The sequence below is a fragment of the Gymnoscopelus braueri genome, assembly GCF_963280865.1.
Source record: "Gymnoscopelus braueri genome assembly, chromosome: 9".
NCBI classification, from domain to species: Eukaryota; Metazoa; Chordata; class Actinopteri; order Myctophiformes; family Myctophidae; genus Gymnoscopelus; species Gymnoscopelus braueri.
Genome location: NC_137610.1, coordinates 50,633,634 through 50,648,706, shown reverse-complemented (window position 1 = coordinate 50,648,706; position 15,073 = coordinate 50,633,634). Strand labels below are relative to the sequence as shown.

The 15,073-nt window shown below is 41.5% G+C and overlaps 1 protein-coding gene across 4 annotated transcripts in view; it reads left to right on the top strand.

Annotated features, from left to right (window-relative positions):
• ano5a (anoctamin 5a) overlaps positions 1 to 15,073 on the top strand; it is a 56,011-nt gene that overhangs the window by 31,652 nt on the left and 9,286 nt on the right. For 3 of the 4 annotated variants that reach the window (XM_080436891.1, XM_080436889.1, XM_080436892.1), the window contains 11 exons: positions 1,149 to 1,217; positions 4,099 to 4,383; positions 4,881 to 5,000; positions 5,875 to 5,990; positions 7,143 to 7,277; positions 7,505 to 7,610; positions 7,738 to 7,798; positions 8,920 to 9,071; positions 10,367 to 10,447; positions 13,688 to 13,916; positions 14,567 to 14,745. In XM_080436891.1, the coding sequence (XP_080293017.1) occupies positions 1,149 to 1,217; positions 4,099 to 4,383; positions 4,881 to 5,000; positions 5,875 to 5,990; positions 7,143 to 7,277; positions 7,505 to 7,610; positions 7,738 to 7,798; positions 8,920 to 9,071; positions 10,367 to 10,447; positions 13,688 to 13,916; positions 14,567 to 14,745 (1,533 nt within the window). Of the gene's footprint in view, positions 1 to 1,148; positions 1,218 to 4,098; positions 4,384 to 4,880; positions 5,001 to 5,874; positions 5,991 to 7,142; positions 7,278 to 7,504; positions 7,611 to 7,737; positions 7,799 to 8,919; positions 9,072 to 10,366; positions 10,448 to 12,196; positions 12,272 to 13,687; positions 13,917 to 14,566; positions 14,746 to 15,073 lie in introns of all 4 variants that reach the window. The other variant, XM_080436890.1, reaches the window with a different exon arrangement.

Sequence of the window (15,073 nt, the reverse complement as noted above, 5' to 3'; positions counted from 1 at the left end):
ACCAGGGCCTGTTTCACATGCTACTGGACCAGGGCCTGTTTCACATGCTACTGAACCAGGGCCTGTTTCACATGCTACTGAACCAGGGCCTGTTTCACATGCTATAGGCTTTGTTTGTGGCTTCACTGGCAGTCTAAACAAAACAACTACTTTGTGAAAGTGAAACACATGTGGAAACATTCCATCAGTTTTATAATATAAGGCAAAAACCTTCACAGGTAACAATCCACATAATCTCTCAAGAACAGATTCTGCACTGCGTTGGAATCTGTCGGGGAGGTTCGTCATAACGTGTGCGCATTGGCTACAAGTGGGCGTGCCTTCAGATCAGGAAGCAGGCCGCGCTTTACCCAATCAAATGTAGTGGGCGGGATTCACATGTCCGTCGATCTTTCCCCCTCGAAACAAACCCAAACTAATTTAACAATAGCGTCCGCGGAGCAGACAAAACCACGGAAAGATATTCACATTTTAACTTACTCTTTCATCATAGAAACAAGTGGGCTTATAACCAAAACGATCCATGTTCTCTGGGAGAAGTGGTGTTAGTGTTCCGTGTAGAAATATTGTTAGTGGGAATGAAAACATAGTGGCACCACCGGAAGTGAAAGCTGAAGGCAGACCTAAACCCCGGTTTCCTTGCGCACTGGTGTTACGTTTTCTTCCGCCCAGAGCCAACAGACATAGAACAAACAGCAGAGGTCGCTGTTTTTCATTTTCAGTTGGATCTGGGTTCCCAGATTGCAATCCACATGGTAGATCCAAAAATAAAAAGTGGTTCTCATAGGGGAACAACCCACACGAAGGGATCCAACATACATCAGGAAAAACAGTCTCTCAAAGGAAAGTGTTCCAATGTGGCAGGCGGGGTTCAGGCCTTGTCCAACAGTCTGACAGCATCATATTGGCCTATAATATACAGTATGTCCTGTACACTGTAAATGTCTGCCATTCAAAACCAGCTATATTTACAATGTGGATCTTGGGTCAGTTTACCAGGTTGGAACTCTTCCACTCCTGACGTCACAAAACCTTATTTATTGGATGATATCTGAATGTTTAATGGTGTTGCTGGGTGTGTTGTAGGAGAGCTTATATGATAATAACGTATAGAGTGATAGAGTGTTTAATGTTTCATGGTGTTGCAGGACAGGAGGAGAGCTTATGAAGACAACCTGAGGACGTACGGCCTGGACCTGGAGCACGAGGACAAAGCAGTAAGTATGATGTCATTATGTCTGATGATTCATCTCAATTCAATTGTATTATGGTGGCAAAAAAACAAGTCTCCAGACACTAGACATACTGTATGTAGACCTTTACCCTCTGAGCAAGACTTTGGTGTCGGTGGCAAGGGGGAAAAAAACTCTACCATAAGCCTTGACTGTGTTAGGGAGAGAGAGAGAGGGACACACACACACACACAATAATAACACTAGTAACAACTACAGTATAATGACAACAATAACAATAGTAACAACCCTCGTATTACTACTTGTACCTAACCCAATAAGGGCCCAGCTCCTGAGTAGTAAATTGAGGCTGTATAGGAAGTGACAGTTCATATGAATGGCCTGTAGTCTCGCTGTTTGTGTCAGAAGCGGATGTCTATTCAAGCGGATGGGTTTTTGGCTGAACTTTACACTTGATTTTAATACCTTAATAAACATTGTCATAAATACTATATGCTTCCAGGTCGCTAGTTTAAAGTCTTCTTTCAATCACCATGATATGCGTTTTGGTAAATTATGCTCCCATTTATTTTAAAACGTACGATAAAGTAGGGTATGCTCTAGGAGGGGCGTGGCTACCTTGTGATGATTTGATTGACAAGCTACACAACCAATAGCATCCATTCCCCATCACCCCCGCTCTGGTCCCAACCAATAGCATTCATAAATTTTCCGGTTTCTTATTTGCATATTCGGACCGAATATAGAAAGAAAAATAGGCTTCATTTATGGTCTGTAGAGTCTATGGGCGTCACTTTGTCCATTTATTGTTTTACAGTATGATCTCACCCCCCCCCCCCCCCCCAGCACTCCTCACTGCTTGTATCACTTCTTGTTGTTTATATTTTTTATAGATGTTAGTTATAATATGCAGATGTCTGTTGGTTACTTGTTATTTAGATTGATGGATGCTGTTTGCTTGTCTACAACATGTTAACCCATTAAGACCTGAGGTTTTTTGAAAGTTTTGAAATTTTGAAACATTTAGAAAAAAAAAAATCTAAAACATTTTCTTTCAAGATTTTTTTTTCAAGATTTTTTCAAAAAATAGCAGATCTACAAGCTCATAGCGCGGCACTCGGTGCCGCGCTATGAGCTTGTATATCTGCTATTTTTGAATAGCCAAAGACATCTAAAGTGACACAGATGCGTTCCAGGTACGAGTGTTATTTACAGTAGATAACATGTTGCTTAGACAGATGCTAGGTTTGATGTCTACTTGGAATCCTAGTTACTTTGTAGCGCTAAATGGTTGTCTTTGCACTCTGTCGATGCGATCATTACTCTGTCATCTGTTGACTAGAGTTCATGTCATTTACTCTGATCTTACACTTTAATTTACTCTGCATGAGAGCGTGTGATAAATGCCTACAATGTAAATGATAAACCTCTCTGTGTGTGTGTTATGTGGACAAAGAGAGACATTCTGTATTTCAACTACTATGAGGATGAGTTGATTAATGACATTTTCGTTTTTTTCTCTGACCTATTCTTTAAAATCATCCCTCATGTTGCGTTCACACTAGTAGCGACAAAAGCTACAGAATGAACAAAGCGTGGCTGCCAGCCTGATCGCCAGAGAATTAGTATACATTGCACGGATCCAGTGCACGTCATTCCGTGCATAGTCGCCTAGAAACCCCGAAATTCCGTGCATATGTACGGCGAGTCCCACGGTGGGCGTAACCAGTCGCAACCCGGAAAAACCCGGAAGCAGAGCAGTCCCCACAACAAAATTTACGATTCTGTGCCTATCGGTACATAACTCAAACGGCGCTGAGTAGGCACAAGGGAATGTCGCAACGTTCGCTCAACTCGCTCACTTTAGCTCGCTCGGTGGCCCCTTACGTGGCGACAATTCCCTTGAGACTGCGCGCCTCTTGAAATGGTTTTGTCACAAAGGGAGAGATGTACATATGCACGGAATTCCAGGGTTTCTAGGCGACTATGCACGGAATGACGTGCACTGGATCCGTGCAATGTATACTAATTCTCTGGCGATCGGGTTGGTGGCTGCATTTCCATCGCTGTTGAGTGGCCGTTGGCATTTCTTTTAAGGAACAGAGTGCATATCTCCCGACATTCAAACCTGGGTCTCCTGTGTGGGAAGGGACACTAGAGCCAAACATCTTAACCAGCCTATAAGAGGGAATCCAGCCGCCAAAATGTTCGCTTTAAAAAATATACAGTATATTCGAAGATATGCACAAATTATCACGATTAAAAATATTTTTTTGCAGATATACAAGCTGCTATTTTGACGACCATGTATGTCTTATGCAAAGACATACATGGTATATCGAGCTTGCAGATATACAAGCTCAATATAGAGCTATGAGCTTGTATATCTGCTATTTTTTGAATAGCCAAAGAAATCTTAACATGACACAGATGCGTTCCCGTCTTAATGGGTTAACCAAGACAGCATGATAGACACCAGCTCATACAGACCCACACTCCTTCTCCTATGTGTTTTACATTGCTCATTGGAAGTCGCTCTGGATAAAAAAAGAGTGTCTGCTAAATCAGTGGTTCTCAAACCTTTTCATGTCAAGGACCCCCAAATTGATAAATATTTGGCGGCAGACCCCCATCTGAAAATATGTTGTGCAAGGGACCCCTAGAAGCAAAGATTTGTGTTAAAAATGTTCACTAATGTTCAAGATTTTTGAAAAATAGCAGATCTACAAGCTCATAGTGCGGCACTCGGTGCCGCACTATGAGCTTGTATATCTGCTATTTTTGAATAGCCAAAGTATAAAAGGTTAAAGTGGCTCAAATTATTGTGATGCTATATTAACACATTTTGCTGGACCCCACTTTGAGAGCCAACGTGCTAAAAGCCTACATTGTAATTCTCCTGCAGGAGTCGGACGATGGCAGGACGTACTTCCTGAAGATCCACGCTCCCTGGGAGGTGCTGATGACCTATGCCGACGTGCTGAAGATCAAGGTCCCCTTCAAGGCCAACGACATCCCGGACAACCAGGACATCCCCATGAACTGGCTGTCCACGCCGTTCCGGCTGCCCGAGCACGTCATGCACCCCGAGCCCGACTACTTCACCGCTCCCTTCAACAAGAGCAAGAGCGACTTCTTCCTCATCGACGACAAGGAGACCTTCTTCCCTCCGTCCACTCGCAACAGAATAGTAAGAACAGCACGAACCTTCTTCGTCAGTCCACTCGCAACAGTCCACTCGCAAACAGAATAGTGAGAACAGCACAAACCTTCTTCGCTCAGCTCAGCTCAGCTCAGCTCAGCTCAGCTCAGTTCAGTTCAGTTCAATCATTTTTTCAGACCCAAGTGATCCATAATCACAATAAAAACATAACACAATAAAACGAAAAATAACAGAATAATAGGTACAATAAAATACATCCACCATGTTCAGTTTAGTCTGTTTAGTCAGTTTAGTTTAGTCATCCTGTCTGTCTGTCTAGGTGTCTTACATCCAGCCTGTCTCTATGTCTAAGTGTCTTACATTCTGCCTGTCTCTCTGTCTAGGTATACTACATCCTGTCTGGCTTTCTGCCTGCCTGTCCTGTCTAAGTGTCTTACATTCTGCCTGTCTGTCTGTCTAGGTCTATTACACTCTGCCTGTCTCTCTGTCTGGGTGTCTTACCTTCTACCTGTCTCTCTGTCTAGGTGTACTACATCCTGTCTCGCTGCTCTTACTACAACGATGAACGCGTTGACAAAGAAAAGAAGGGAATCAAACGGCTGCTGAACAACGGCACCTACACTGCTGCCTTCCCCCTGCACGATGTAAGGCTTGGAGATCTGATATTTATCTTTTCACCCAATGTTTACCCATTATGACGTGCCCAGAATAGAGACGCTAGGGGTTCATGTGGTTAAAGAGCTTGTTGTCACTTGTCAGTTGAGAATACACTCCTCAAAAAAAGGTCAGGAACTTAACTCCGGTCGATCATTTCTCCCCTTCAATAATACCAATTGGTATTGTATTTTATATCGGTTATCAGTGATTAGTTTACAACAAGGTATAACTCGGAAAGATTGTGCAATCGTGGAATGAGCAACACAGCTACTGTGTGGGTAGCGCCCGCCCAATATGCTTCTGTTGGTATTCGCTATCGTTTTGAGCGACTAATCAACGATAACAATGATAGAAAGAGTTTATTTTAACAAAACAAAACGTACCAGTTCAGTCCAACTGATTATTTCAGTCACAGCTCGTGAAGTGAGCTTATCAGCCTGTAGAGGGCGCTGATACCTCATTTAACTAAAACACTGCATGCACCTGCGCCATACTGTCATGACAACTACTGTAATACAGCTTGTAAATCATTGTTTCTCAATATCAGGTTTCTCAATATCATTGTTTCTCAATATCATTGTTTCTCAATATCAGGTTTGTCCATATCAGGTTTGACCAGCAGGGGCTCAAATTGACCTATTGGTCTGTAACTCTGGAAGTGTACAAATGGAACCAAAAGCACCCGTAAGCATGGGTCCATTTGGTTCCATTTGTACACTTTCATTGTTTATATCATGAAGACAGTGTCACATCGTGTCCCTGTATTTACAGTCCAGGTACTGGACCAGGTTAGGATACATGGACACAGTGGAGGCAGACAGTGTCTCATTGTGTCTCTGTGTTTACTTCATGTGTTTACAGAGCAGGTACTGGACGCGGTCCAAGGATATAAACTGTGAAAGTGAGCGCTACAACCTCTACAAACACTGGGCTCGCTTCTTCTGTTTCTTCAAGGAGCAGCCGCTCAACCTCATCAGGTAACAGTTAGAGTTCTTAACACATTCCACGCCAGAGTTTAATATCATAATGTACTCACCAGTGCCAGCGATTTATTGTTGTTTTTTTCACGTCGCCACAGACCTCGCTAAATACCTTAAAATCGCGCGTTCAACTGTTTGTAGACACACAGGGTAGCTGTGTGAGACGCCCAGAGAAGACCGTTTCGATCGTCGATCGTCCATTTTGAAGCTACAGCGGTTTACGTTAAACAGCGATCAGCGAGGAGAAAAACAACAACCGAGAAAATGGAGATTTAGTTTCCGCTTTAGAGTGGAGGCGGATGGGAACGAAAATCTCCGGATACGGATATTTCCGTTTCCGGTGGTGCTACAATGAAATGTGTCGTTTGCGAACGAGGCCTACAATGAAATGTGAACCTGCGAGAAAAAAAAGGGAAAAAAAAGACCACTTCGCGTGGATCTACGCGACTGGCACGCAATGTGTTAACGGGCCTGATAATTAAGGCCCGGGCCCTAACTGGGCTGGCCTGAGGCTCGACCCGGCCCGATACGAACAATTACCACACTTTTAGGGTCGGGTTCGGGCAGAATTTGAGAACTCTAGTAACAACTAGCTAACAGCCTCAAGCTCATCAGGCATCAACTCCACAAACAACACTTATGCTGTACATGTTAGTTTACATACTTAAACTTTAATTGTATAGTCACATCACAGGTTTACAGGTGTAAAAAAAGAAAGGGGGTTTGAAGAGAGGGGTAAAGAATAAAGAACAACCAGGAACACAGCCAGATCCCGTATGTCAATATGAGCAGTGCATTATGTACAATTATGTACGACAAATATAGCAGTGTGTTGGGTATATAGGTTAAGGAACATGTGGGAAAAGCGGAACGAGGTTCCCATTGAGGCCAGACCCCTCGCTGGAAACTAAACACCCCCTGCCGCCAGGGCAAAACGTGTCCTCTGGGTCGGGGACACGATTAGCGGAGATCGGCGGGCCCAGTCGACCCGTCGGCCTCCAGTTCGGCGTCATTATCGTTTTCCTTTCTTTCTTTGCCGGGGCCCGGTCTCTAGCCAAGTGGAAACTCTTCAGAAGTCCTTACATGCACTTTGAACTGTTTTTTTTTGTTTACATCCTCACGTGCATTTTTTTCTCCTGTGTCTAACAGGAAGTATTACGGGGAGAAGATAGGCATCTATTTTGCATGGCTGGGTTTCTACACGGAGATGTTGTTCTTCGCCGCCGTGGTCGGAACCATCTGCTTCGTCTACGGTCTGCTCACCTACGATGACAACCAGTGGAGGTCAGTACGTCTATGTAGTCTCACGTATAGGAGAGGAGATTAATATGATCTTTGTCTCCTGATGTTCAGTAAAGAGATCTGCAGTGAGGAGATTAATGTGATCTTTGTCTCCTGATGTTCAGTAAAGAGATCTGCAGTGAGGAGATTAATGTGATCTTTGTCTCCTGATGTTCAGTAAAGAGATCTGCAGTGAGGAGATTAATGTGATCTTGTCTCCTGATGTTCAGTAAAGAGATCTGCAGTGAGGAGATCGGAGGGAACATCATCATGTGTCCTTTATGTGACAAGAAATGCAGTTACTGGAAACTCAACTCCACATGTAACTCTTCATGGGTGAGACACGTTTTCATTGATGTTTAATGGCTTATTAAACATTGTTACAATGAATGACATTTTTATTTTTGTGTCATGCCACCATTTTGTTACATTATTATATTAATATTATGTGTTTCTCTTTCAGCAATCACACATATTTGACAACGTGGGGACGGTATTCTTTGCCGTATTCATGGGGGTTTGGGGTGAGTAAACTTTGAAGAAGCTTTTAAAAACTTCTGTGCCTTCTTTTTATATAACATTTTTATTTATTTCTGTTCATATAAAAAACAAAAAAATGCACGGCACCTTCCTTGCAACTCTTGGGGAAGGGGGGGTGCTTCAGGGGGTCCCCAGCAAAATGTGGTAACATAGCATCACAATCATTTTAACCACTTTATCCATTTATACGTTGGATATTCAAAAATAGCAGATCTACAAGCTCGCAGCACGGCACGAAGTACATCTGGCATTTTTGAAATTCTTTGAAAAATAGCTAAAATATTTTTTTTACATAAATCTTCTCTTCTGGGGGTCCCTGGCACAAAACCTTTTCAGATGGGGGTCCGTGGCCAAATACATATTCATTTGGGGGTCCTTGACTTGAAAAAGTTTGAGAACCACTGATTTATAAAGTTCTATTACTCACTGTGGTCCAGGGCGCCACCTGGTGGGTGGTGGTAGCAACTGTAAACTACAGTGAGATGATTATTCAATTCAATGCAATTCAATTCAATTCAATTCAATTCAATTCAATTCAATTCAATTCAATTCAATTCAATTCAATTCAATTCAATTCAATTCAATTCAATTCAATTCAATTCAATTCAATTCAATTCAATTCAATTCAAAGGGTTTCATTGGCTTGAGAAAACATACATTAACATCGCCAAAGCAAAAGTGGTATACATGAAAGGGAATATAAATGATGTGTAACACAGAGCTCTTACATTACAACTGAGGGAAATCTAACTTACAAAACCATAAGAATTGTGCATTTGCTGTCAGGAATAGTTGGCCTACATGTGTATATGATCAGTAGGCTTTAAGGTGGTTGTGTTCAGTCTGATATCCTTCTCCTGCCACAGCAGCTCATGAATGTTGCTGCTGTGTTTTGCACATTGTTGTATTATTCATTCAATAATTCAGAGTTGTTATAACTCTTAAAACTCATAAAACACCTCCTACTTTCATGTTATTTTCAGCGAAAGCTTTCCCCGCAATAGCAGAATAGACACTAGACTAGTAGCCTCCTCAACCGTAGAGGGTTTTAGTGGTTAAGGTCCAAGCTTACTGGTCTCCCTTATTGTGTCTCTCTCCTCCACAGTCACCCTGTTCCTGGAGCTGTGGAAGCGGCGCCAGGCCCGTCTGGAGTACGAGTGGGACCTGGTGGACTTTGAGGAGGAGCAGCAGCAGCTTCAGCTCAGACCCGAGTACGAGTCCAAATGTACCAACCGCAGGATGAACCGCATCACCCAGGTGAATGTGTCACACCAGAGAGACTCCACAGCCAGGCTGATATGACCTGGAGATGTGGAGTAAAGTAGTTTTGTGCTGTTTTCTCCTCAGTCATGATAATGATAATGAGCTGTGTTTATACAGCACTTTTCATTTATAGAGATGCAGCTCAAAGTGCTGTACAATACAGCACAAAAAAAACAGATTAAAAACAATTGTAGACAACAACAAGTTGCTGAGCAACACATCTCATAAGATACTAATTAAAGTTAAAAAGGTGGGTTTTCAGTTGACGCTTAAAGATGTTGACTGTGCTCAATGCCTCACTGATTTCTTAACCCATGTAGACCTGAGGCCGATGCTAAAAACGGCTTCTAAATCCTGACCTAAGTTTTCTTTTTTTAAATAATTTGTAACCCTTGTTTCACCCGGTGCCAATTTGCTAAGTGATCCTGGGCACTACACTCCCCTCACCAGCCTAGGGAGGCCATGGCCGAGCTCATGCCTCCTTCAATGCATGAGAGCCAACTGACCTTCTTGTCACCTGACACGGGGGAGTTTCCCTGGTTGGACATAGCGTGTGGAAGGAACATGTTATTCCAACTAGTTCCCTTCCCCTCCATCAGGCGCCCCGGCTGACCAGGGGGAGGCAGTATAGTGACCAGGATTACTACATGTTTTTGTGAGGGTATTAACTACCCTAGGAGACAGGGGGAGAACATGCAAACTTCACACAGAGTAGGCCCTTTCGCCAACCCCACCTGGGTGCTGATAACGCAGAGGAGAAGACACGCCCCCAGCGCCCACAGCGTCCCTTGACCTAAGTTTTCTGAAAAACTTCAAATATTTATTCAAAAATTACAAAAAAAGTATATTGCTATATTGTACATAGCAACAAGAACCCCAAAAGGGGTTCCCGTCATGAAAGGTATAGTTACAAAAAGGGGTTCCCGCCCAAAATGGGTCAAGGTAACGTGTTCCACAGATTAGAGGCGCAACTGATGAACGCAGCATCACCAATGTTGTTCTGGGTTATTACTGTTATCTCTATAGTAGACCTGCCAAAGAAGATCTATGACAACTCTTGTCCATACAGAGGGAATTTGTGCACCCAAACTATGTGCAGAACTGAGGTTTGGGACAACAACCGCCTCTATACAGATCCCATATCTGGTGTCTGTCTATTGGCCAAAATGGCAATTAACAGCTTCAATTTGGGAAACATGTGTTGCTCGTATTATCTGTAGTGAGGTAGTTGTAGAATAAAACATCTAGAGAAGACTCTATACCTGACCAGCCCCGAACCTGTACTGTAGGAGATGGAGTGGGTTCTGGACAGAACCCCCTGGGATCTCCTGGGGAAAATGCTCCTGTGTTGGGCCACTGTGTTTCTGTTGGTAAGAACGGCTCGCAGCCCTGAGCTGACCTGAACCTCCATGTTGGATGAGAAGCGCTGTAGTGTCAGTGTGGCTAGTGTGGATGTAAATAACTGTATTGACGTGTGTGTTGGACGCAGTGGTGGAAAGTAACTAAGTACAATTACTTAAGCACTGTACTTAAGTACAATTTTGAGGTATTTGTATTTTACTTGAGTATTTCCAATTTTCAATACTTTTACTTCAACTCCACTACATCTCGGATCCAAATATTGCACATTTACTCCACTACATTTATTTGACAGCTTTAGGTACTAGTCACTTTGTAGATTTTGATTATTATCACAAAAGATACATTAACCACTTCAGCCCTATATATATATTTAGGCCAATTGAAAATAGCAGATCTACAAGCTCACAATGTGTTGCATCACAACACATTGTGAGCTTGTAGATCTGCTATTTCCAATAGATTTGTATACATTTGAAAACTTGAAATGGAACATTCTGCATAATGGGTACTTTAAGTACATTTTGATGCCAACACTTTTGTACTTTTACTCAAGTAGATTTTAAATTCCGGAGTTGCAGTATTGATAATTTTACTAAGTTTACTAAGTATAATATTTGAGTACTTTTTCCACCACTGCTTGGACGGAGGCAGTGAGATCCATCATGGCTTAGCAGGCCATGATCGATCTGCTGGATCCATATGAAAAGAACAGTTCATGTTGGAAGCATGAATTGTTAGAACACTGGGCTCAGTTTGATTTATAAAACCAAAAAAAAAACTGAGGATGGGATATTTTGTTAACCACTTAAACCCAAACACAACAACACAAAGGACTCACATTTTATTTTATTTTATTGGTGTGCCAATAAAAAAAAGAGGAAATGTGAGTGTGTCCTCCATTGATTTGAAATGTGGGATGTGCTACTTTTTTGTTTTTTTGGTACATCTATACTGGATTTTGGGTCTAGCACTCCACTGAGAAAACACATTGTTGATTTGCAGCCTCTTTTTCTTATTTAGATTGTGATCATATTCCGTCTGTCCCAGATGTTAGCGTTTCGCTGTTCCTCCAGAGCCCTGTGTTCAGTATCAATGCATTGAATCGGACATTATCAGGTTTTTATCAGACTATTGGGCGACATGCTGACCTACCCGCAATTTATCAGACCATAATTCTGGCGTAATCAGGAGATATTGACCTACCCGGAGGCAGAGCAGTCCCCACAACATGATTTACCATTCTGTGCCTATCGGTACATAACTCTATCGGTACATAACTCTATCTGTACATAACTCTATCTGTACATAACTCTATCTGTACATAACTCTATCGGTACATAACTCTATCGGTACATAACTCTATCGGTACAACTCTATCGGTACATAACTCTATCGGTACATAACTCGGACGGCGCTGAGTAGGCTCAAGCGAATGTTGCAACGTTCAGCACGCTTTAGCTCGCTCTGTGGTGCTTCACGTGGCTCAAGTTCGCTTGAGACTGCACGCCTCCGTCATGGTCCACAACCAAAACTTAACTTTATATAAGTCATCTCCGTCGGTAGGTCAGTAATGTCCTGATAACACCCAATGAATGGTCTGATAAATCGCTGTCGCCTACTTCGCCCATTCAATGGTCTGATAAAACGTGATGCATGAATGCATTGATAGCATCCGAATGGGGTGTGCCCCGTGTGTGCATGTTGTGAGGAGATGTAACCAGGCTTAACTGACTGTGTTTGTTGCTTCATTGCTGTAGGAAATGGAACCTTACTTACCAATAACAAGCCAATGTGCACGAACATTTCTCTCTGGAGCCACAGTCCTGTTCTGGGTGAGAACACTGTCTTTAATATACTTTATAAATGTACTTTATATGTACAGTATCTTTAATATATTGTGTATACAGTATACTTTATAAATGTACTTTATATGTACAGTATCTTTAATATATTTGATATACAGTATACTTTATAAATGTACACCAGCACACTCATCATCATCATCAGTATCATTTATTTATGTATTTAAAACCCCAGAAAACACATTGAGGATGAACCCTCAAATGCAGACAGAATATCACATTAAAATACAAGTAAAATATTGTAGCACTAACAAGCAAAAAATATAATAATAAAAAGATGAATAAAAGATAAATGGACATTATAAACCATCATCTCAGTACATTTTAATAGATGGCTGTGATTGGATCAGGCTATCTGTGACTTATGTTTAAGTTATGTTCATAAACATAGAGTTTTGTCATTTGTACTTATCAAGCATGTTTGCATTTGTTTTTGTTTGTTTGTTTGTTTTTGTTTGTTCATTTTGTTTGTTCTGTTTGTTTGATTGATTGATTGATTGATTGATTGATTAATTGACTGACAGTTTGCTCACGTTTTGACTGTGATTATGTTCATATCATGTGCTATCATCATCATTTAGTGCTGGACAAATTATATCCAGTTACAGTAAATAATCTTAAAAATGTAAAACATTCCTCCAGACATTGATATATAATTTAAAGTATATTGGCCTAGTGTAGAGTATGCTGGCTAGTAGTGTCAATGTATTCTTCATACTCTAGTCAATTACTGGCTTTATCAATTCACATTATTATTTATAATTGTTTCATTATGTTTCCATCACATATGACCAGTGGTGGAAAGTAACTAAGTACATTTACTCAAGTACTGTACTTAAGTACAATTTTGAGGTATTTGTACTTTACTTGAGTATTTCCAATTTCCAATACTTTTACTTCTACTCCACTACATCTCAGAGGCAAATATTGTACTTTTACTCCACTACAATTATTTGAAAACTTTAGTTACTAGTTACTTTTCAGATATAAACTATGATATAATGAAACATACATTAACCACTTTAGCCCTGTTTTATACATAGGCTATTTGAAAATAGCAGATCTACAAGCTCACAACGCGTCGCATCGCGACGCGTTGTGAGCTTGTAGATCGGCTATTTTCAAATATTTAGTACTTTTACTTTTGGTACTTTAAGTACATTTTGATGCCAATACTTTTGTACTTTTACTCAAGTAAATTTTAAATTTTGGATTTTTACTTGTAACAGAGTATTTTTATATTGCAGTATTGGTACTTTTACTTAAGTACAGAATTTGAGTACTTTTTCCACCACTGCATTATGACCCAGTACTATGTTTACTGTGTTATGATGTGGCTGCTGTTTGATGTCTTGTACGTGCGCGTGTGTGTGCATGCGTTCATAGATCTCTCTGATCATCGCGTGCATCATCGGGGTGATCGCGTACCGCCTGGCGGTGTACGCGGCCTTCGCCAGCATCATGAAGGACAGCCCCACCAACGACCTGGAGGTCGTGGGGTCGCTCATCACGCCACAGCTGGCCACGTCCGTCACGGCCTCCTGCATCAACTTCGTCATCATCATGATCCTCAACCTCATGTACGAGAGGGTGGCCGTCTGGATCACTGACATGGGTGAGACCTACATCTGTGTGTCTGTCTATAGCATTGGTTCTCAGAGTGGGGTCCGGGGACCCCCAGGGGTCCGTGGGGGGGGGGGGGGGGGGGGTTCCAGGGGGTCCCCAGCAAAATGTGTTAATGTAGCATCACAATAAATGTAACCACTTTAACCTTGTATACTTTGGTTATTCAAAAATAGCAGTTATACAAGCTCATAGCGTGGCAGAGAGTGCCGTGCTTTGAGCTTGTAGATCTGCTATATTTTTTTAAATCTTGAAAATGTGTGCAAATCTTTGAATATAGTATGTATTTTTTTTTTTTAAGCAAACATTTTTAACTAAAAAAAAATGGTTTTTTTTTAGATGGGGGTCCGCAGCCAAATGCATATCATTTTGGGGGTCCTTGACATGCAAATGTTCGAAAACCACTGGTCTAAACAACATAACTAAATTACGAAAAACATGAACAAGTGACCCAAGATATATCTGCATAGTAAACTAGCATCTATCGAACCAAGGTGGCTCTGTTTATTCTGATCTCACACGTGTGAAGTCGCTCTGGATACGAGCTTCTGCTAAATGCCTACATTCTGCTAAATGCCTACATTGTGAATTGTTTCTTTAAGTGTGTATCACTGACTGGACCTTTTAACCTTTGACCTGCAGAGATCCCAAAGACCCACGTGGAGTACGAGAACAAGCTGACGGTGAAGATGTTCCTGTTCCAGTTTGTTAACTACTACTCCTCGTGTTTCTACGTGGCGTTCTTCAAGGGCAAGTTCGTGGGCTACCCCGGAGACCCCACCTACATGTTTGGAAAGTGGAGCCAGCTGAGGAACGAGGAGGTAACCTGATCTAATCTGACCTAATCTGATCTAATCTGGTCTAATCTGATCTAATCTGATCTGTACTAGGGATGGGCATTTGGACCTTTTTTGGTAAACGTTTAACCTTTGGACTGCGGACCATTAGCCGTCTATGACGTCATATAATGAATAAAGTTGCAGTCCTAGGTCTATATCTCATTCTGTAAGGTTGTTAACTTTACTTAAACATTATTTTTTTCTTTATTAGGTAATGTAAAATATTGTATGAGGAACAATTATAGATTATATTTAACTGATTTATTCCATACATATTCTGTTTTATTTATTTTCATACTACTTAGTTTTG